Source organism: Lycium ferocissimum, chromosome 6 (genome assembly GCF_029784015.1).
Source record: "Lycium ferocissimum isolate CSIRO_LF1 chromosome 6, AGI_CSIRO_Lferr_CH_V1, whole genome shotgun sequence".
Classification (NCBI taxonomy): domain Eukaryota; kingdom Viridiplantae; phylum Streptophyta; class Magnoliopsida; order Solanales; family Solanaceae; genus Lycium; species Lycium ferocissimum.
Window position 1 is genome coordinate 61,731,086 of NC_081347.1, and position 21,502 is coordinate 61,752,587.

At 34.1% G+C, this 21,502-nt stretch overlaps 2 protein-coding genes across 3 annotated transcripts in view; one reads left to right on the plus strand and one right to left on the minus strand.

Moving 5' to 3' along the window:
- Window positions 1-442: 442 nt before the first annotated feature.
- LOC132059960 (transcription initiation factor TFIID subunit 11-like) lies at window positions 443-6,482 on the plus strand. Of its 2 annotated transcripts, XR_009415829.1 has the most exons (7): window positions 443-610; window positions 1,963-2,293; window positions 4,651-4,738; window positions 5,413-5,512; window positions 5,806-5,967; window positions 6,062-6,098; window positions 6,278-6,482. XR_009415829.1 is itself a non-coding variant. In XM_059452804.1 (6 exons), exons 2-5 carry the CDS (start codon window positions 1,971-1,973, stop codon window positions 5,931-5,933), a joined length of 639 nt encoding a protein of 212 aa, XP_059308787.1. In that variant the 5' UTR covers window positions 443-610; window positions 1,963-1,970; the 3' UTR covers window positions 5,934-5,967; window positions 6,062-6,482. The 2 variants fall into 2 exon arrangements, 1 of the variants encoding a protein (XP_059308787.1); XM_059452804.1 differs by having other exon boundaries at window positions 6,062-6,482.
- A 1,476-nt stretch (window positions 6,483-7,958) lies between these two features.
- Window positions 7,959-21,502, minus strand: part of LOC132059956 (zeatin O-xylosyltransferase-like) — a 20,485-nt gene continuing 6,941 nt past the window's right edge. Inside the window, exon 2 of the mRNA XM_059452802.1 lies at window positions 7,959-9,745. Coding sequence (XP_059308785.1) covers window positions 8,193-9,629 — 1,437 coding nt within the window. The 5' untranslated portion in view covers window positions 9,630-9,745 and the 3' untranslated portion in view covers window positions 7,959-8,192. The remainder of the gene's footprint in view (window positions 9,746-21,502) is intronic.

The following is a 21,502-nucleotide window of genomic DNA, read 5'->3' on the forward strand; positions in this document are numbered from 1 at the left end:
ACTAGATAAAGAGATAATTGATTAAGAAAACATATCAACTTTACAAATAGTCTGTTTATAAAAATCGGGTCATTTATAAACTTTCTTTAAAGGACAACATCTCACATGTAATATTGTTTTTACTTTTGATTTAAACATACAATTCCTTGACGTATGAAAATTGTTACCATATATATACACACACACCATTTTATCGATATATTATTTAGTAATTTTTTTTATGATTGCGCGAAACGCGGATAAATTCACTAGTTATTATAATATTGTGTTATTATAATTATAGATTTTAGGGTTTTACTATGTATTTAATCTCTCCTATAAATAAAAATCTTCATTGTCTCTTCTCTCTTGTTTTACATATATTCTTACTTTAACTTATTGTTCTATAACAACATATTAATAATTAATATGAATATTATAGTAAAATATACACTTTATTGATTATTATTTGGCAGGATGTGCAAAGTCGGTGAAAGGAGGGAGTATAATATTGCTTTCGATTGAAAAGCTATAAATCGGGTTCGGTTTACTAGAGGCATCTCTTCTTCTTCTTCTTCTTCTTCTTCTATCTCCTTATATACCAAAATCAACACTGTTACTTTAATTCCAGGTTATTCCTCCATTACATATCTACATTCTTGTTTTATCTACATATTCTCTTACATCATTTACCTTAATCTATTACTTAGTTTTACTATACGGATGAGCAGGTAATCCGTGTTTTTTTTGTTTAAAAAAATTGATTCCCTGTACATTAAGGGAACTATGAATCTTTAAATAGAAAAAATTAACAACCCCTATTTAATATGTAATTTATGGTAGGTTTGAAGTTAAATTGAAGCTGCACAGGACGTTCTTTATTAGGTTCTTTGCGATTAATCCACCCTATCTTGTACATACGGGCACAAACGTTGTTCCTAAAACTTAATCTTGGACATAGGGTGTGTTTGGTATGAAGGAAAATGTTTTTCTTGAATAAGTGGGATTATTATTTATTTTCTAGTCTTTGTTAAGTAAGCTAAGAAATATTTTCTCAAGAGTTCATATGTAATCTAGCAAAACACTATGGGGTGGGGTGGGGAGTGGGTGTTCATGGTAAGGAGGGGTGGAGGTTGGTTGAGTGGCGAGGGGACAATGAACTTAGAATGTCACTTATGGAACTTGTTTTTCTGCTTCCGTTAAAAAAATTATTTTTCTCATTTTTGAGGAACTTGTTACCCTAGAGAAAATGTTCTCCAAAACTTTTGACCAACCAAACATGGGAAAATTAGACCCGCAAGGGTGGCTCAGTTGGTTGAGCATGAGGCTTTCATAATGGAGATCTCAGGTTCGAAATCCCCTGCCTACGATAGCAGGGGATTTGTCTTCTGGGTCGAGTTCATCGCACGGGGTTTGCCTAGTGCAGGTCTCTCTGTGTGGTTTGTGAGCTATTGCATAGAGCCGGAAGCTTACCCGTGCGCACCCGAAGATGGCGAGTAGCGGTCGCGGGTTCCCATGTCAAAAAAAAAAAAAAAAAGAAGGGAAAATTGGAAAAATGAAATGTTTGCCTCCATACCAAACACACTCGAATTCTTTTCTCTTTTTCATTCTTGCAATTACAAATTACTTAAGAATATCCGAGCTGGAAATTATTTCCTATCAACATAGTCGGAGGGTCTTACATAGCACCATTCCTTAGTCTCCATGTACCAAGTAACTTCATAAGGCACACTAAAGTTTGTGATTTGAATGCTGGTAATCTTACTAAAGATGGACATTTCTAAGCTTGGTGTATATAGTCAAACCTCTCTATAGCAATTATCCTCTATAACAACATTTCACTATAATGGCCAAGTTTTTTTTGGAACTGATTTTTTATGTTATGTTACATTATATGTCAACATTTTGTTGTAGCAGCCAAAAAGTATCCGTCGTCGTTATAAATTTTGACTGTACTTCATTTTGATCTCAATTTCTCTCCAGATAATACTATGAAGCATTCAAAGGATCCCTTTGAAGCTGCCATTGAGGAAGAGGAGGTATCACCCCCTGAATCTCCTGTTGGCCTTGATGAGAATGAAACTGAAGACCAAGCTGCACTTAATGTTAGTGCCCATGGAGGTGATGATGCTAATATCAATCCTGGTCCTGAAAATCGTTTGACATCTAGGAATGTACCAATTTCTGCTGGTACAGCTGGTCCAAGTAGTAGTAAAATCAAAGAGGAAGATGAGGAGGAAGAGGAAGAAAACATGGATGTGCAGTTAGGAAAGTTTGCATCAAGCAGTGATCCCGATAAACTGTCGAAGATGCAGTAAGTCTTTGATTTTTCCTTTTTAATTTCTTTAGCATTCTTTAGGGATTTCATTGTCTGAAAAGCTGGTTGGACTGCTTAATAAGTGTTATCACCTGCACACAATGAAAGCTATTTTTCTTAGTCATTAACATTATTTTCTCCCTCTCCCATTTCTTTCCTGCTTGTCTTTTTGCTACAAGAATTGCTGATGTCATTGGTGTCTTTAGTATGTTGCTACACGCCTGTATCTTTAGGATATCTGCTTTATGAATTTCGGAATAATTGTAAGTTCAGAACCGGTTGGATTCTTGTATAAAGATCTGTTAGAAATTTGATAAGGCGTCTTGCTTATGGTGCAACTAAGTACCTATAGAAAGCACCAATGAATTTTTAGCTTTTAAACTAGCTGTATCCACAACTCAGGTGCCTCCTGCTAGCGATGATGGTCCATCTTTCTGCCAAGTTAGTAAGTTTTTGCTCGGGCTGGGATTTGTAAACGAGGGGGGAAATTGGGAAGGTTACTACTGTAGCTTGTATTGAAGGAAGTATATGGTCATGAAATTACCAACAAAAATAGGATCTATGTTCTTTTCTGATAAGATTTTGCCTTTTGATAGTGAGGGATGTCTAAAGAACTGCCAAACCAACCTAATCCATCAAGAAAACTGAAACTCATGGTTTAAATATTTTTCGAAATGATTAGCTTGATTTTTCCATGATTTGATACTTTCTCAAACTATGTACTCCTTCACTTTCATTTTGTATTAATCTGGTTGCTCAATGCAGAATTCAAGATGTTTATTTGTCTTTTGCATTATACTAGCGGCAGGGGAAGGAAGTATCAAAGTCCTTACCCCAAAAAAAAAAAAAAAAAAAAAAAAATGAGTATCAAAGTAATGGTTGAAAAGTTAATTTGATAGAGAAAACATCAAATCAAAGTCTAAAATTTGTAAATTTGTATTATTGAGAGTTGTGAAAGTCTTATAAAATCATATCATTAGCTGAATGTGTCAAACATTTCCGAATGTGCAAAAATAAGAAAAGTGCTTATAAATTGAAACTGAGAGAGTACTAAACAATGTATGTTAGAGTTCTGTAGATATATATAATAGATAAAAAAAAATAGGCTATAAGCCCATAAGCTGTAATTTCCTTTTTTCACTTTCAGCATCACTGTTTGCTAGTTCGTTATAGTCAACTTTGCTCGTCTCTCGAGCATTCTTCATTTTTTTTTTTTGGGCCAAAACAATTGGTATTATTTTGAAATTTGTTCTATGAAGTGTTAGCAATTTTCTTTCTCCTATGTTTATTGTAAGAATATGTAAGTCTTACAACATACCCAAACTACTCAAATCATGAGGGTAGTACATTGAGACCTTCCAGACCAAACTGCTTGGTTTATAGCATATTGGAGTATATATGGTCTGACTTTTAGTAAACTGGTTGTTTTGATTGGTCAATTTTTTTTTTTTTTTTTTTTTTTTTGGGAAAATGGTAATTTGTATTCTTCAGCATTATGGAGATGCTGGGGACCTTCAAAAGAAAAACTGAGAAATAAATACTTACAGCGATCCTAATAATTCTACCAACATCTTTTTCTTTACACCAAAAATAAGAAGATACAATACAATTCCACTTAACCTTCTGAATGGTGGTCAAAATTATTTTTGCTGCCTGAACCAAAATGTAGATACCATAACTTAGGTGTATATTGTTGAGCGTTCCTGAACAGTAACATTTCCTTCTGCACTTCTGGCAGAACATCCAATTTAAAGTTTTGTTTGGCCAATTGCAGTAGTCCTCTACCTGGTAATAGAGAGAGTTGCTATCACATCTTAAGGAAGATGGTCAAACCTGGTATGGAAATATGCTCTTGGGCTGTTAGGTAACAAAATATGCTGTTTATTCTGTCCATTTATCGACAATGGAAACACATGTTTCTGTGGTGCTTTTCCCTCCCGCAGAAGAGATTTTCAAAATTGTCCTTGTCTTAAATATTTCTAGTTCAATGATTAACATAAGCCATAAGTAAAGGTTGAGATTTGGAATCCCGATGGTTGTTGACGTCACCGCCACCGTCCATTCAAAGGGCTTTTTTTTTTTTTTAATCATGAAAATCTTAAATCCCTATGGTTTGAGCTATATCTAATCAGAAACTTAACCTCTTCACAGGCATTGACTTTACGCCAAGTCTACCTCAGTCCTGTTAGCTTCTTGCTGAGTAATTACATTGTTTTTTTTTTTTGGGGGTCAAACTTGTCTCCATTGATCATTGATGTGCAAAAAGTGAGTAATTACATTGTTATTTACTTATTAAAAGAAGAAACATTATTCTTGGGATGCTATTATATTTCAATTTATTCTCTTTTTTGCAGGTCTATATTGTCCCAATTCACAGAGGAGCAAATGAGTAGGTATGAGTCGTTTCGTAGGTCTGGATTTCAGAAATCTAACATGAAGCGGGTATGTTGCTCACACTCTTGCCTTTTCCTCCTTTTAGCCTCTTTTCTGCACAGGTTACAAATGATTTGTATTATCTCCCAAAAGTACCATAATAGTGGATATACTGAGACTGTTTCTTGACCTCTCTTAGCTTGTGAACGTGTATGGGCTTATTCATGTGTGTTTTTAGACAAAATGGCTATAGTGAGAAGAAAATTGGATAACAGTTCTTCGGCCTCTGTCGATTAATCTTTCTAATATATGCTGAGGCTCTCTAAGTTAATAGTAAAGTTAACACAAACAAATAAATATGTGATGGAAATAGAATAAGTAGAAAAGTGCTAGTCTCCTTTGCTGGAAGACTCTTATTTCCCTTTTCATTTCACCTCTACTCTAATGCTAGTTCTGTTTCCATCTTTTTGAGGTTAGAGGGCGTTCTTATCTGATATTTGATCAGTCTCTTATATTTAGCCGACCAAAGCAATTGGCGTTAAGTTTGTCACCGAGAATATGTAATTTCCGAACCTCAAGATTAAACACCAAATTTCGGGAATATCTTTGGGAACAATGATCTTTGCTACCTTAAAGGACATTGTTTAAACCCCTGGTCCATTGAGATGCTTGTTTGTTCACTCATAATTTCTCATACATGATTTTGTTTATATGTCATCACTTCGCCTATGTTGTTTATGCAGTTACTGACCAGTATCACTGGAAATTCAAAGATATCTATCCCAATGACGATTGTGGTGTCTGGTATAGCAAAATTGTTTGTTGGTGAGCTTGTTGAAACAGGTTGGTAGACATTTACAAGCTTATATTAGATATGCTAGATGAAGCCAAAATATCTTTTCCAGTGAGGCGTAGTTGGTTCATTGATTAAAGGGTAAAATGTAGTAGCAGCCCTTAGAACCTTCCAGGAATGAATATGTTGCCTAACCTCTTAAACTGACTACTAAAAAGGTAGCACTAAAATGGCTTCAATCAACAACTCATCAAAGTTCGCAGTGTCAAATTAAGGGCTATAGTGCATCAATCACTCCCAAGTATTCACTATGCTGTATCTTTCTTGAAATTATTTTTTCCAGCTAGAATGGTGATGGCTGAGAGAAAGGATACAGGGCCAATCAGGCCGTGTCACATGAGAGAAGCATATAGAAGGCTAAAACTTGAAGGCAAGATTCCAAAAGGATCAGTGCCAAGGCTTTTCCGTTAGCCAACCATGAAAGCTACTTGTGCTATTATTTCAGGTTTTCTTCTTCCTCCTTTAGCTCACAGCATTTGACTTTAAAGGTCATTCCTGTTTTGGATCGTTATGATACTTTCCTTGCTCTGCATTTTCAGGCCATGTAAACATAGCTGGGCTAGAGAGCTTTGGAAGGTATGCCAATGCTTTTGGATTGCCTGTTTAAATCTGGGGAACCTCTTCCTTACGCACTTCCTTCAGAAGGACGTTATTAGTTATGCTACCCCCTATTCCGGAACCCACAAATGGAGAAAGAGAAAGGGATATTCTTGAGCATCTTGGCTAAAACGTTACAACATTGTTTTATTTTGTAGGCAGAATGTGCTGTGTGCGCGAATAGATGATTAGTTCCTTGAGTGAAGCAGACAATCTCTCCAATACTTCTATAGAGTGTTTGTCTTCTTGGTCTCTATTGTGCATAAATTACTAATATTTTGGATGTCCAAGCCCTTGGCATCATCAATGGATGAACTAATCAGTAGTATATTGAACTTTTGATGCACTCAAAATAGATACAAACGATCGACAATAATACTTATTCATTCACTATGTTCATTGTACCGGGCAAAATCAGCCAATCTTATTTTTGTTGACTAGAAAAGAGATCCAAAAAGCAATGAGGAGTTAGTTTGAGTTCTAATTTGGAACTGACATCATTTGGTAGCAGGGTTCGAGTACCTAATTTCCTACCTTCAAAATTATTACTCTGGATGTAGGTGTTGCTCATAGCTGCTAATGAGTCGATTTGATAAACAAAGTAGTACTTATTTTAAGTATTCTTCAAATATTTGTTTAAGTTATTGAAAAGATATGTGCGTACGGACTGGTAAGAAATTCAGTTTTTTTTTTTTTTTTTTTTTTTTTGTTAAACGATAAGAAACAATATATTGCATTTCAGTCAGTTAATCAAGTAGGTTTGGCTATAAAAATTTACTTACTGCTCTACTCAGAGCTATTCATTCCAATATCGTAAATAATTTGCATTTCTAAGGCAAAATAAGGGGTTCATTGAATCTCACATTTACCCTTACTTGTTTGGCCAAGCTTCTAGAGCTAAAATGCTCTGTTTATATAAAAATAGTGCCTATTTTAAAGACAGAGATATTTGCCAAGCTTTTAGGGGAAAAAAAAAAAAGAAGTGCTTTGAAATAGTAGCAAAAACTATTTTTCATAAAGTGATCCAAATACTTTTTAAAAGTTTGGCCAAGCATAAATTGACGCTCTTATATTGAAAAATGTTTTAAAATTGATTAGTCAAACAGAAATTGTTCCTCTCTAAAAGTAATTTTTTGAAGAGCACTTCTAACAAAAAATGCTTTTCACAATAAGCAAATTTTGAAAGTTTGACCAAACAGACTTTTAGTCCTGAGGTGGGTTGTAAGAGTAGAAATTAAAGTTAAATTTTAATCGGTAGTGGATGATTAAGTGTATTGAAGGGAGGTCAATTAAACCTTTTTTGTTGGACACATTTAAAGGGAAAAAATACCGATGTTCCAGGGATATCTCCATTCGTAAAGCTCGAACCCAAACTTTTAATTAAGAGCGGAGGAATCTATCTCACCACATCCGTGGGTGGTAGTCTGGTAGATAACACTTGCGTATGCTTCTTACATCTAGTTGTCTATAACATGAACTTGGCCACATAAGTTCTAAAATAACCATGAAAGATAAAGAAATCAATATTAATTATTACCTGCTCATGTCTAAGATTGTAATAATCTAAGTAACATTAGTCTCTCCTGTCTATTGATTATGTAAGGAATAACTTCTTATTAAAAAAATATGAGTTTATTTGGACTCTTGTAAAAAGAAAAGAGATTCTGGCAATATCAGAAGTTCAAAGCACATAGGTAAAAAAGTTTAACCATGTTCATTCCTAAGAAGTTCTAGAGGACAAGTATCAAAACTGTTTCACAATAAACCTTTAGACAGACATAGGAATCTATGGACAAAGTGTCTTTTGTCATAATAGTCTTACTATAGGACATATGGATACATCCAATTTAGCATATGCAAACAACTGAGAAATGTATACACGATCATTAAGAGAGAAATACAAAGCAAGCATCTCAATGATAGCCATAAAAAGTTAGATACTGAACATTCCAAGAACAAACAAATATAAGATAGTATAAACTAGTCTGAGACAAGAAGCAGACAAGTGACAGTTAACTTTCAATGAGAATGAAAAGTAACCAAAGTACTTGAAATTTCTGGTGAAAAGCAAGTCTATCTTGTGATATGCGCGATAAAAGCATCCAATTCTATACGAGAAGCACCCCCTTTCTCTGTGGAACGCCTTACAGCTTCTCCCAATTCTTCTGCTCTTTTCCTAATTACATCACCTTCTTCAGATGCCATCAGCTTGCTCACGATGTTCTCAATGGTAGATGCACTCACCAGCTCCTCGCGTTTCTCCCACTCCCTCACAATCAGGCCTGTTTTCAACATTTCCGTCACCAAGAAACTATTTCTCGGTTGGTCAGAATGCATAGGCCAAGCAGCTATAGGCACCCCCATAGTAATACTCTCTATACAAGAATTCCATCCACAATGACTCATGAACCCGCCTGTGGACAAATGAGCCAAGATTTCTGGTTGTGGGGCCCAATCTCTCACCACTAACCCAATCCCTTTTACTCTTTCGTCAAACCCTTCTGGCAACTCAACTTTTCTAGCTTCCTCAGTAAAAATATCTCCTCTATCGGCATCTCTTAACACCCATATGAACTTCTGTTTGCTTCGTTCTAATCCCATCGCGAGCTCCTTGATTTCTCTATCCGAAAATGAAGTTGCTGTTCCAAAAGATATATAAAGAACTGATCTTGGAGGTTGTTTGTTAAGCCACTCCAAACATATATTGTTGCTATTTGAGATATGATTTTGTTTAGTAGGCTGAATTGGTCCAATTGCCCATTGTTGTTTACTTTCTACTTGTGCCAGCAAATCAAGAAACTCGCCTTCAATCACTTTGCTTGTATTATGGATATCACCTGATCTAATATCCGTATAGGGATGCTGAGAATCTATCAAGTCCTTGACTTCATCTGGCATCACTCCTTCAGGGGAGGGTAGCTTTTTAAGCAACGTTTCTCCAAATTGTACAGACATTCCACTAAGTAAGCTTGAAACGCTGTACAAAGTGAAAGCTGATATGCAATTAAATACATAGGATTCAGCATTGGGAAAGGAAGAAACATCCTGAACATTGGAGGACATCAAATAATCATGAATAACAATGACTCGTCTTGACTTCGAGGAGATATCGTGTAAAACGGAAGCAATAGGCTCGCGCATAAGCAAATATGCATCCCATAATGGCCGATGATGTGATGGGAATTTGCTCGAGGCACTAAACTCAGGTGGAGGTGAGGCAAATTCAGGAGTTGGAATGTCATGGAAGTGGATTTTGGCTATGTCTGAAGAATTTAAGGCGTTGGCTCGAACCCGAGCTTGACGGTTAAGTGTGGCTGAGCCAACATAATAGACAGGAAGATCATATGATGAGGAGATTAAACAGGCAAGTTGAAGAAGTTGATTGAGATGGCCTTGAACTGGAAATGGAACCATGACTATAACTACTTCATAGCTACACATGGAAGTAGAAAGATCGGAATTTCGTACTTCTGTCCGATCCTCCTTGTCTCCTGGTTGAGCTAGCGTCATGGAAGAAGCAGGGTTATAATATTCAACCTTTGTTTAATTTCTTCAAGGTAACAACTTTGAATTCTATCAGAATCGAACAAAAGTAAACACAAGTAAGACTTGGAAATTGTGATTACCTTCCATAAAAAGTTGTTCTTCAAGTAGAATAAAAAAGGTTTGCTTTGTCCAACTGTGTGTATGTATGTAATAGGATAGCAAGTTCAAACATTTGAAAATGTGTGAAGGTAAGGGAAGGATAGGCTAGAAAATCCAGACCTTTGAAATCTGTGCTTAATTATCACATGTAGCTTCCACCTTGTTACAAGACGAAAGGACCAATTATTATATGACAAAAAATTAGGACCTTTGCAATCTGCTTGTTACAAGACGAAAGGACCAAATTTATTTGGTGCACTAGTAGTGTGACCACACAGTTTGGATTCTATAGATCACTATCAGTTGTTCCCAATTTTCTACATGAAATAACATCGTCTACTCAATTAGGTATGTTTTAATATATAAATAATGATAGTTCTTCAATGGTGATAATTCAAGTTGAAAAGGAAACTTTAATTTGAGTGTGAAATTAAAAAAATAGATAGTAGAATTTTATTTTACTTATATCTTATATAATAATGTTTTAAAATCTACTGATTGACTATTTGGAAGAATAAAGTGTCTGTATTAATTCTGTCTATAGCTACTTTTATCTTCGAGAAGAAATAATTATATTGAAGTCAACTACAACATTGTTGAAATTATAGCTATGCACTCTGAACAACCAATTATATGACTGATGCTTTTTCCCAGAGAATGATTTCGTCCACATTACACACCCCTAATTGTGACAGCTGGTGAGAAAATATTAGTATATATCTAAAAGGAAAAATTGTACATATCCAATTTTTACCCTCATACTCCACTATCTTTTATATTTATAGAAGTGTATATATATTGACATTTTGCTTACTTTGATTAACTTATTTGTTAATGGTATTTTAATCATTTTAGTTAATTGATAAGTTTGTTCTCTGCTTATGCTTATTCGACGTTAACTTTATGATTTGCTTGGCGTGTCTCATACATGTCTCTACATCATCATCACATCAGGAGACCTACAGATTATTCATGCACATATCATTAATTAGTCATTATAGATGACTTTATTTTTATATTTTTAGTACTATAAGAGCTATACCATTCAAAATTTCAAATGAGCTAATCTAACTATATCAGTATTGGTAACATGGAAAATTATAATATGAATAAATATTCTACATAAGACAAACTCAAGGAAAATATACATATAATTTTATACTTTTTACCTCACTAGTATTTGGACATGTGCATTGCACGTGTATCCCGTGACAATCAATATAAACTTTTTAAAGTGATATAAATATAATATTAGAATATATGTATGAGTTACAAAATAAAGTTGAAAGGGAAGAAAATACAAGCGCAGTGTAATCCTATATATCAACATGGTAACTAAACTTAAATTTACTGGATAAGTGAACAATTATACTTTTAAACTGCTGTTGCAATTACATTTTGACTCTGATTCTTTCTGCAGAGTTTGTTCAGCATAAGAATAAAATATAAATCAAGCATCATAAACTCAACTGATGTACTTATATTTCCTCGGCGTATGAATAACTTTTGTTGATATAGTATTTTGAGATAAAGGCATATTCACATAAAAATAAATATGACATTTCTCACTTCATAGCTAGAGGGTTGACTATCATATTTCGAATTCAATACTCCTTTTGGGACATAAAGAATATGTTGTAATACTGTATTCAAATTGTAACTTTAGAAAGTTAGAAGATATGTAGATTGAATCAATAGAATGAATAAGGGAAAAACACCAAACTCAAAAATTGTTGTAGGTGAATATTGATTTACTTAATTAAATATTATTTTTTCAAGAACTAATTAATTTCTCATACAACCTGGAGAACCAATAAATTCAAAGCGCTCTACTTTTTTCGTTTGTTTAGTTTTAGTATCAAAATGAATATGTATTTCTTAAAGCACTTAGTGAAACTGTTGAACCATGAGCCTTGGAAAACAAAAGCAAAGCCTATGTCCCTGTTTATATAAGAAAGAAGAAATTGTAATATTCCTACATATTCAATTCAATAAAACCAAAGCCAAATCAAATAACCAAAAACGAAATTCATTTACATAAAATAAGTAAAAATATCATTTTGCTTTTTTTTAGGGGCCATTGATCATTACCCTGTGTCAAGAACCTGTATGCCAAAATTGCCCTCTGACTTCTAAAGGAATTAATACATAAAATACTCACATTTTAGCAGAATTAATTAGTTGTACACTTTAGGTAATTTCATTTGTTATTTTCTCTCAACTTGCACAGTTCAAAGTATTAGTATATACAGTTCTAGTGTATACATGAAAGAATAACAACAAAATTAAAGATAACAATTTTATATAAGTGCATCTTTAGGTAAATATGTGAATTAATAAGCAAAAAGAACATGTTAAATTCTCAATCTTGTTATGAGGACCATAATTTTGTCAAAAAAAGTGAAAAGAAGGAGGAACCTCATCAACTTGGCCTTTCTGGTGGAACACTGGTACAAGAAGTTACGAACAATTTTTCTAACCAAATGAACATTAGATGAATTTGATGGGAATACTAAAAGATTTCGTAAGCATCTGCAGCCAACAGAAAAAATGTTACAAGCTTCCTTGCTGATTTTCTTGGATAAAAAATGGTGAAATATAAGCCTATTAATATCACTTGGCAGCTCAACAGGTTGTCCACTAATGTATGAATTAATTAAGAATTTATGAACAATCATCCTAGCAAAATGAAGCAGTGAATTTAGTTCGGAATACAAAAAGATATGATAAATTCCAAAGTAAACAGATACACAGTGCATCCTATTTTGTGTATTCATAATTTCATGAGTAGTGGAAGAGACAATTTTAATTTAAATGAAATACTTTAACTCTTAATTTTGTAATTAATATTGAAGGAGCAATTTTTTTTAAAGGATGAAAATGTCATTTAACTTTTGAGGGGCATTTTAGTATTTCAACCACTTTGGAGGCCACCCACTACCTTAGTATAATATGATATGATTAAATCTTTAATCATCGTAGATTAATATTATTTGAAAAACATTTTGTGAGCTTAAGTTTTTACCTGTACCCCCCAACATAGTATGGCTCAATAGGAAATTTAAGGACAAAATTAAAAAAAAAAAAAAAACTTTTAAAACTTGTGGCATTAAACATGTCATAATATTTGTGTAACCATAGAACTTTTGAAAAGTTTGTATTTCTTAACTATGGCCTAATATTTTTGTTATAAAACTTCTTAAAAAGAAGTTTTAAAGTTTATTTTTTTCCATATTTAAACTTAATTGTTATCAATATAAAAACATATCATTGTTTCTAAAATAAATTTTAAGTAAAAATAAACAAGATATACTCCTATGTCCCAAAAATTGTCTTACTTTCGTTATTAGTTTGTCCAAAAAAGATTGACATTTCTATATTTATATATAAATTTAATTTTATGAGATGATCTAATAATACAAATATAAAGTCGCTTATTTTATGACATATTTCAAAAAAATTGTTCTCAAACTAAGACAATTTTTTCAACACAGAGGGAATAGTGATAAAAAACACATTAATAAGTAAAAAACGATATAATGTTGCTCAATCACACGGTGTACTTCATCTAGTTAATAAAGTCAATGAGATTCTCATACTTTAAGTGGTGACCCATTTAATCATCACAAAAGTAAGAATTTCTACCAAGCCAAAACAGATAGTCATCATCATATTAAAGGGGTCACTACGTAAGGGTTGAACCTTTTACGTGGTAGTTTTAGTTTTAATGGCGACCATCGCCACGGAAAGTAACATTTAACCGATCACTATACGTAGGTCACAATGGAAAGTAACATTTTAGCTATGGCTATACGTAGATTGCCGCAGAAAGTAACATTTTAGTGATGATGATACAAATACTGAATTTCAAGGAAGAAGAAGCTAACTAAGACTAAGCTAAAGCTATACTAAGAGAGAGCTAAAAGATAGTTTTTCATTGATGATCTTCAAATGAGTACAAAGAAAAAAAAATTAATACACTACAAAGCAAGAACCGTATTCCTATGGAAATGACAATATTACCCTTTACTAAACTAAATTAGGATGCCAACATAATAAAATAGAAAGTTAGGACTAAACTCTGAAGGATAGAACTTGGAGTAAATTGCATATCGTATCAGATCTCCCTCCTTAAAATCACCCTTGTTCTCAAGGGTGTTAATGCCACCGGGATCAAATGAAAATTGTGAAAGTCGTTGTAAATAAAAATTCGTGTCCTTGAATCAATATTCATCTTTTTCACTGTAGGCGTAGAGTGATTGTAACACCCCGTATCTTAGAGCTAAGGTAAGGCTCGTATCATTAGAGTTTTAGTGGAAAAACTGAAGGTTTGAACGTTATTTAAAAATGGATAAACAAAGGACGACCATAACTCCTTTATTAGTGGGAATTTGAGAAAGTACCCTTAATTAAAGTTGTAGTATGTAGAAATACCTTTCCAAGCATATAAGAATCAGGCGAATCGGGGTCCGGATCAAGGAGATATGATCATCTCAAAAAGCCTAACAAAGGGGTGAATTTCGACGCGAAACTAAGTTTCGATTCAAAAATGCCCATATTTCGTGAAAATATGTTGGGAATTTGAGAAAATGTAAAACATTAAAGTTGTATAATACTTGAAATATCTTTCAACGGTATATTATGGAGCCAAAAGAGTTTTGTGCTAGGAGTTTGCCCGTTCTACCGAACGCATCAAAATGGCCGAGTGACCATTAGAGTGAATTACGCCCCAGGAAGCATATTTTTACCCATATTTAGTAATAAACAACACCTGTGGCGAAGCACCACGCCAAATTATGCCTGAAACATCCTTTTTCGAATTTTATATGTATCCAACCCTGAAAAACTTTTCCCACTTCTTTCTAAACCGTCTTTTTGGAGAGAAAACACTCTAGGGCTTCCACAAAGCATACAAAGTAAGTTCCTACTCAAACACCATTGATTATTACATCAATCTAACAATGATTAACGCTAGAATCCCAATCTTTTCCATAGATTATCGATTGGTCTTGGACAAAGGAACCCTAGAATCCGAATTCATAGATTACGGGAATTTTAAGTGCAAGACTTCTACTCTCTAATCACTTATAGTTGTGAATTGATGTGAAGTGCTTAGAATCAACCATATTGATAGAGATAAACAAATGAATTCAATGGTTTTGGATTATTAACTTAGGATTGTTGTAGTCATACGGGTGATGAAGAATGATGTTACTTTTCATCAAATCGAGATTGTAGAATCACCTAGAAGTAACTAGAAGGAGAATTGGGTGAAGAAACACCATTAATGGAGATTGTGGAGCTTTATGCCAACCAAGTGTTTGATAAAATGCTTGCACCAAAGCATGGATATTATGCTAATATAGAATCCCTTGATCCATCTGCATCAAAGTCAGTGATCGAGTAACGTCGTATGACTTCTCAAAGGTCAGAATGGCTCGTTGCAAGAATTAACTCATTTGTTGAGACATATTTTTTAGTTTTTGCAATAATTTAAACAATTGCTTGATTTTTTCCAACAAGGTGAATAATCTTCAGAACAACTAAGCAACTTGTTTAAAAAGATTAGTAACTTGTTGAATATCATGATTAGTAAAGACGTTAACTTTAAGACTTATGTATTGTTACGCAACAATTGTAAGCTGAAATAAATAAGTTCATAAATGAAATTGTTTTCAATTCCACCTTGGCTCCAAATACCACAACTAATCAAAATAAATAAGTTCATAAACATCATTCACAAATAACATAAAGGACAAAAAATTGTTCAACAACAACTTCTGTATTCCAAATACCATAACGTAAGTAATAATTTGTTCGACGAATTGCCTTCGGGGTGTAGCAAGATGGCATCGATCTACTCCAGCACATATACATTTCCATCAATGCTTTCTTTATCTTCTAGTTCTTCTTCACTTTCATATCTCTACTCCATCGCTTATCGTCTCGTTCTTCATTCTTTCAAGTATTTTGTCAGTTTCCCGTCGTTTTACATACCAATACAATCCTCAACATTTGTTCGATGTCATAAATAGATCAGTCTACCCGCGACGCAACAAGTGTAGAACTTTGTTGACGATCCAACTACAATTTTGTTGGATATCGTGCGAGCCCTAGTTTTCTGGGTCAAATGATCAAGTTATGTCCAATAGTTTTCTAGTAAATGCATTATACTTTTTAACAAGTGTGTAACTTATCAGAATAACTACAAATCGATATTTGTTATATTAGCCTACAAACGAACTAAATAACCTAAGCAGCTTGTTAACAAATTTATGCATTATTGTGATATCGTATTGTCTAAGTATTTCAACAAGTGTAGAACTTGTTACAACTTTTACAAATTCCGCATGTGTATAGTTTTATTTTATAAATTAGTTATGTTTTGGTATCACATGTCGTTGCAAAAAGCAGTGTTCGCTCGGTCTTAAATGAACTACGGATGCCGTATTATCTTCTGGGGTTCGGGCACAATGATTATTGCTTAAATACCAGACAACTTAATTGAAAGATAAACTATTCGTTGAATATATTCCCCGAACACCTCAACGGGCATCCTAGATCAAGAATGTGGATGAAAAAATCATCAAGGGATTTACTACAAATACACAACAACAATAATCAATGATATTTAGTGATAAACAAATGAAATCAAAAAGTGATAAACTATATAATACTTAATTAATTTGATGATATTTTTGATGGGGAAAGATGATCTACTAAGTCAAAATTTAAAACTTTTCAAAACTGTTTTTTTAAAATTAATATGTAATTTTCCGAACCTCAAGATTAGATGCCAAAAAGGAATATCTTTGGGAACAATGATCTTTGCTACCTTAAAGGACATTGTTTAGGCCCCCGGTCCATTGAGATGCTTGTTTGTTCACTCTCATAATTTCTCATGCATGATTTTGTGACACACCCCAATCTTGGGAGGTAAAAAAAAAATAAAAAAAGAAAAACTTTTACAAAACTTGATATCTAAACTCGTAACGTGAATCATAGGGGAGGGGGAGGGTGGAATAACAGGGGGGGGTATATCATGACAAAATAAAGAAAATCAATACATATATGCATAACTAGGGCGGGGGACAGGGGGCCACAACCGAAAAGACAACTGATCGAGGGCCGGTCTCGATGTCAAACACAATACCTCGTAACCGAAAAATTAAAGCCTTTTTTAAAAATACGCATCGGGGCGGGTGGGACGGGGGGGACGTAGACGACCATACTCTCTCTATATATATTTTTATTTAATGACTCGACCGGGGGGAGAATGGAGTGCGAACCTGCCGAACTTTGGTAAATAAAGAAAATCAAAACTTTTTAATAATTTTTTTTTTTTGGGGGGGAGGGGTGGGAAAGAGTGTACCTTGAAAGTATGTAAGGCAATAAGTATAAACATAACATTAAGAGATATAGTTAACAAAAGATGTGAGAAAGGGGCTCGGGTGGACCGAGGGCGACCATAATCATGACATAAACGTAAAAATATTCAAAGGCATATATCATATCATAAAAATAAAATCGGGGGCTCATCATCAGGGGTCTCCCCCAGGGAAGGAGCACGGCGGGACGTGCCTAGGACCACCAACAACACGGCTGGGTAAGAAAAGCCACATCTAGGTGCACGTACGTACGTGATCTTTACAACATGGCTTCGTAAAGAAAGAAACATGTCTAGGTGCAAAAAATAAGTGCTACCCAACTATCTTAATTCCAGATTTAATATATATATATATATATATATATATATATATATATATATATATATATAAGTGCAATGAAAGACGTCACCTTTGGTAGAAATATCTTGTTAAAAAATGCTCCTACAACTATCTTTGTTATCCTTCCATCAATCGTCGCTACGTTTATCATTATCCGATCATTAGGCTAAAGAAGATGATGGAAATCTTGTTATGAATTATTCACGAAGCCAAAGTTAGACAAACTCTTATGAAACATTACGACTAGTTTTTTTTATTTTAGAGTGTGCCAACGTGTGTGTCGTCACCTTGGAGCAATAGTCGCACAAAAGACTAGGATTAATCAATTAAAGGAAGTACAATCAACTCAACTTTGATGTGAAGAGTACCATAACTAATATCATTCTTCATTCGATAAACAAGAGGGATATGAAATGTGAAAGGTACCTCAATGCAAGTTATTCATGAGAAAAGGGTAAGCTTAACCATTTTGGGACATTACACAAGTTGAACGGGAAGTCTTTTAATCAATAGCCAGTTGGAGATGAATTAACATTTACAAGTCATAGATAAGTATGTGTGCCAATTATCATGGAACGCGATCGATCAGTAGTTAAGCGGAGCAACTTTTTCACAACTTTTCAATGAATGGTCATTTTGAAATCTGGTCATGCCACGAGAATGAAAGCCCTACATACCTCGCCGATGGAGTTATATATGTTTGAGTCCTCGAATGCCTTCCGGATCACCTACCTCATACGACTAATATGGGATCAATCCAAGTTCATAGCTTATGGAAATACTCAATGAGACATTTCACTGAATAATTAGTAAGTTCGTAGGGTCGTTGTAGTTCAATTTCTTCATTCAAGACTACAGCTTTTCTTCTCTTTACCCTACTCTTCCTTATCAATCCATCCATACCTTCACGGCTCCAAAAAATACATTTAAACCACATAAATCAGCTCAACCAATCAATTTCGGAAATAATAGTTCATGTTACATATGGGATTTCCTCACGTTCTTAGATTAAATACTTGGAGAATCATAAGGAGATGATTATGATTAAGAGATAAAAACATACCTTAGATTCCCAGAATCAATCACAAAACGAGATTTCTTCAAGTTGAAGATTTATACACTACAACGAAGAAACGACGATTTACGATTACTACGTGATTCCTTACGTTAAAGTTACCGATTAGCCTTTGGATTTGCTTATGATTGATGGAGAAATGTTTGAGAGAGTATAGGGAGTGTTTAGGGTTTGTTCTTTGAAGAGAAATAGGCTTTAATCTGATTTGTGGGTCTTTGTATAAAAAGAATAAGCTGCCACCGACACAGATTGTTCCCGCATTACATGTCTTGGATGGCATTGAATATTTCCCTTTTCCGATTTATCGACGAACTGTAAAAAGATCTGGAAACTAGACCTCGTAAAGATCTCGATTTGGTAGGTTGACCACCCCGTAACTCCAGTAGATTGAGAGAAAAATATCTGAGACGTCCGACCTAAATTTCAGTGAAATTTACAAACTTAACTTGCGACACCCTTTGTCGACTTTTGTATTACAACTCGTTTGACTTCCAAAATTAACAAGAGATCATTATACAATTCAAATACTTCATGTCATTACTTGCTTAGCATGTGGAGCACTCCAATCTCACCCAAAAGTACAAGTTATCGAATTAACTTGACTTTACGAAACTTTTTTCGATAAAATAAAACCCTAAATCTTGATTTATATTATTTATAACTTAACCATTTTTATTAATAAAATCTCCTTTTTATTTTAACATCCATTTCTTTTCCAATTACGACTAACTCTTTAACGCGATATTTTGATGCAAAAATATGTACAATATTTGTTTATACGTCATCACTTCGCCTATGTTGTTTATGCAGTTACTGACCAGTATCACTGGAAAAAAATGAAATCTATCACCAATGACGATTGAGGTATTCTGGTATAGGAAAATTGTTTATTGGTGAGCTTGTTGAAACAGGTTGGTAGACATTAACAACCTTATGTTAGATATACTAGATATAGCCAAAATATCTTTTCCAGAGAGAGATAGTTGGTTCTAATGATTAATGGATAAATTATTAATTATTAGAATCTTCCACGAATGAGTACGTTGCCCACTTATTTTAAGCACTTAACCTCATAAACTGACCACTAAAAAAGTAGCACTAAAATGGCTTCAATCGACAACTCATCGAAGTTCACACTTTCAAATTAAGGGCTATAGTGCATCAATCACTCCCAAGTATTCACTATGCTGTATCTTTGTTGGAATTCTTTTTTTTCCAGCTAGAATGGTGATGGCGGAGAGGAAGGATACAGGGCCTATCAGGCCGTCTCACATGAGAGAAGATAGAACGCGTCAAAACTTGAAGGAAAAATTCCAAAAGGATCAGTGCCAAGGCTTTTCCGTTAGCCAACCATAGAAGCTACTTGTCTAGTATTTCACTTCTTCGTCCTCCCTTTTAGCTCACAGCATTTGACTTTAAAGATCATTCCTTTTTTATATCGTTATGATACTTTCCCCTGCCTTTTCAGGCCATGTAAACATAGATGGGATAAACACATATGCAGATGCTGGATTGCATGTTAAACCTGAGGAGCTCTCTTCCTTACGTACTTCCTTCAGAAGACGTTATAAGTTATGCTACCCCTATTCCGGAAACCAAAAATGGAGAAAGAGAAGGGATATTCTTGAACATCTTGGCTAAAACGTTACAACATTGTTTTATTTTTGTTGGCAGAATTTGCTGTGTGCGTGAAACAAGAGATGATTAGTTCCTTGAGTGAAGCAGACAATCTCTCCAATATTTCTATAGAGTGTTTGTCTTCTTGGTTCTATTGTGCATAAATTACTAATATTTTGGATCTCAAGCCCTTGGCATCATCAATGGATGAGCTAATCAGTAGTATATTTGAACTTTTGATGCACTCAAAATAGATACAAACGATCGACAATAATGCTTATTCATTCACTATGTTCATTGTACCTGGCAAAATGAGCCAATCTTATTTTGTTGACCAGAAAAGAGATCCAAAAAGCAATGAGGAGTTAGTCTGAGTTCTAATTTGGAACTGACATCATTTGGTAGCAGGGTTCGAGTACCTAATTTCTACCTTCAAAATTATTACTCTGGATGTAGGTGTTGCTCATAGCTGCTAGAGTCGTTTTGATAAACAAAGTAGTACCTATTTTAAGTAATCTTCAAATATTTTTTCAAGTTATGGAAAAGATAGACGGGTAAGAAATTCATTCTTTTTTTAATTTTTTTTTTTTTACGATGAGAAACAATATATTGAATTTTAATCGGTTAATAAAAAATTTACTTACTGCTCTACTCAGAGCTATTCATTCCAATACCGTGAATAATTTGCAGTTCTAAGGCAAAGTAAGGGGTTCATTGAATCCACGTTTACCCTTGTTTGGCCAAGCTCCTAGAGCCAAATTGCTCTGTTTATATAAAAATAGTGCTATTTTAAAAATGAGGATGTTTACCCGAGCTTTGGGGAAAAAAAAAAATAAAAAAGTGCTGGAAATAGTATAGCCTTTATGCGCGTCAAACAACTTTTTAAAAATTTGACGAGCAATAAATTAGCGCTCTTTATATTGAAAAATGTTTTAAAATTGATTAATCAAGTGAAATTGTTACTCTCTAAAAGTAATTTTTTGAAGAACAACGCCTACAACAATCTTGAACATGTAATTTTGAGGATTTGACAGCAGACTTTTGGTATAAGGTGGGTTGTAGGTAAGTAAGTTAAATTTTAATCGGTAGTGGATGATTAAGTGTATTGAAGAGAGTTCAATTAAACCTTTTTTGTTGGACACATTTAAAGGAGAAAAAAATCACAGATGTTTCGGGGATATCTTCATTCATACGGCTCGATCCCAAAGCAATTAAGAGCGGAGTGTCTGCATGCACATCCGTGGGTGGTAGTCAGTAGATAACACTTGCGTATGCTTCTTACATCTAGTTGTCTATTCCCTGAAATTGGCCAAATAAAT

Coding starts and splice junctions, on each gene's coding strand:
- LOC132059960 (XM_059452804.1), top strand. CDS start 1,971: ATGAAGCATTCAAAGGATCCCTTTGAAGCTGCCATTGAGGAAGAGGAG. Junction 2,294..4,650: donor GATAAACTGTCGAAGATGCA/GTAAGTCTTTGA, acceptor TCTTTTTTGCAG/GTCTATATTGTCCCAATTCA. Junction 4,739..5,412: donor AGAAATCTAACATGAAGCGG/GTATGTTGCTCA, acceptor TTGTTTATGCAG/TTACTGACCAGTATCACTGG.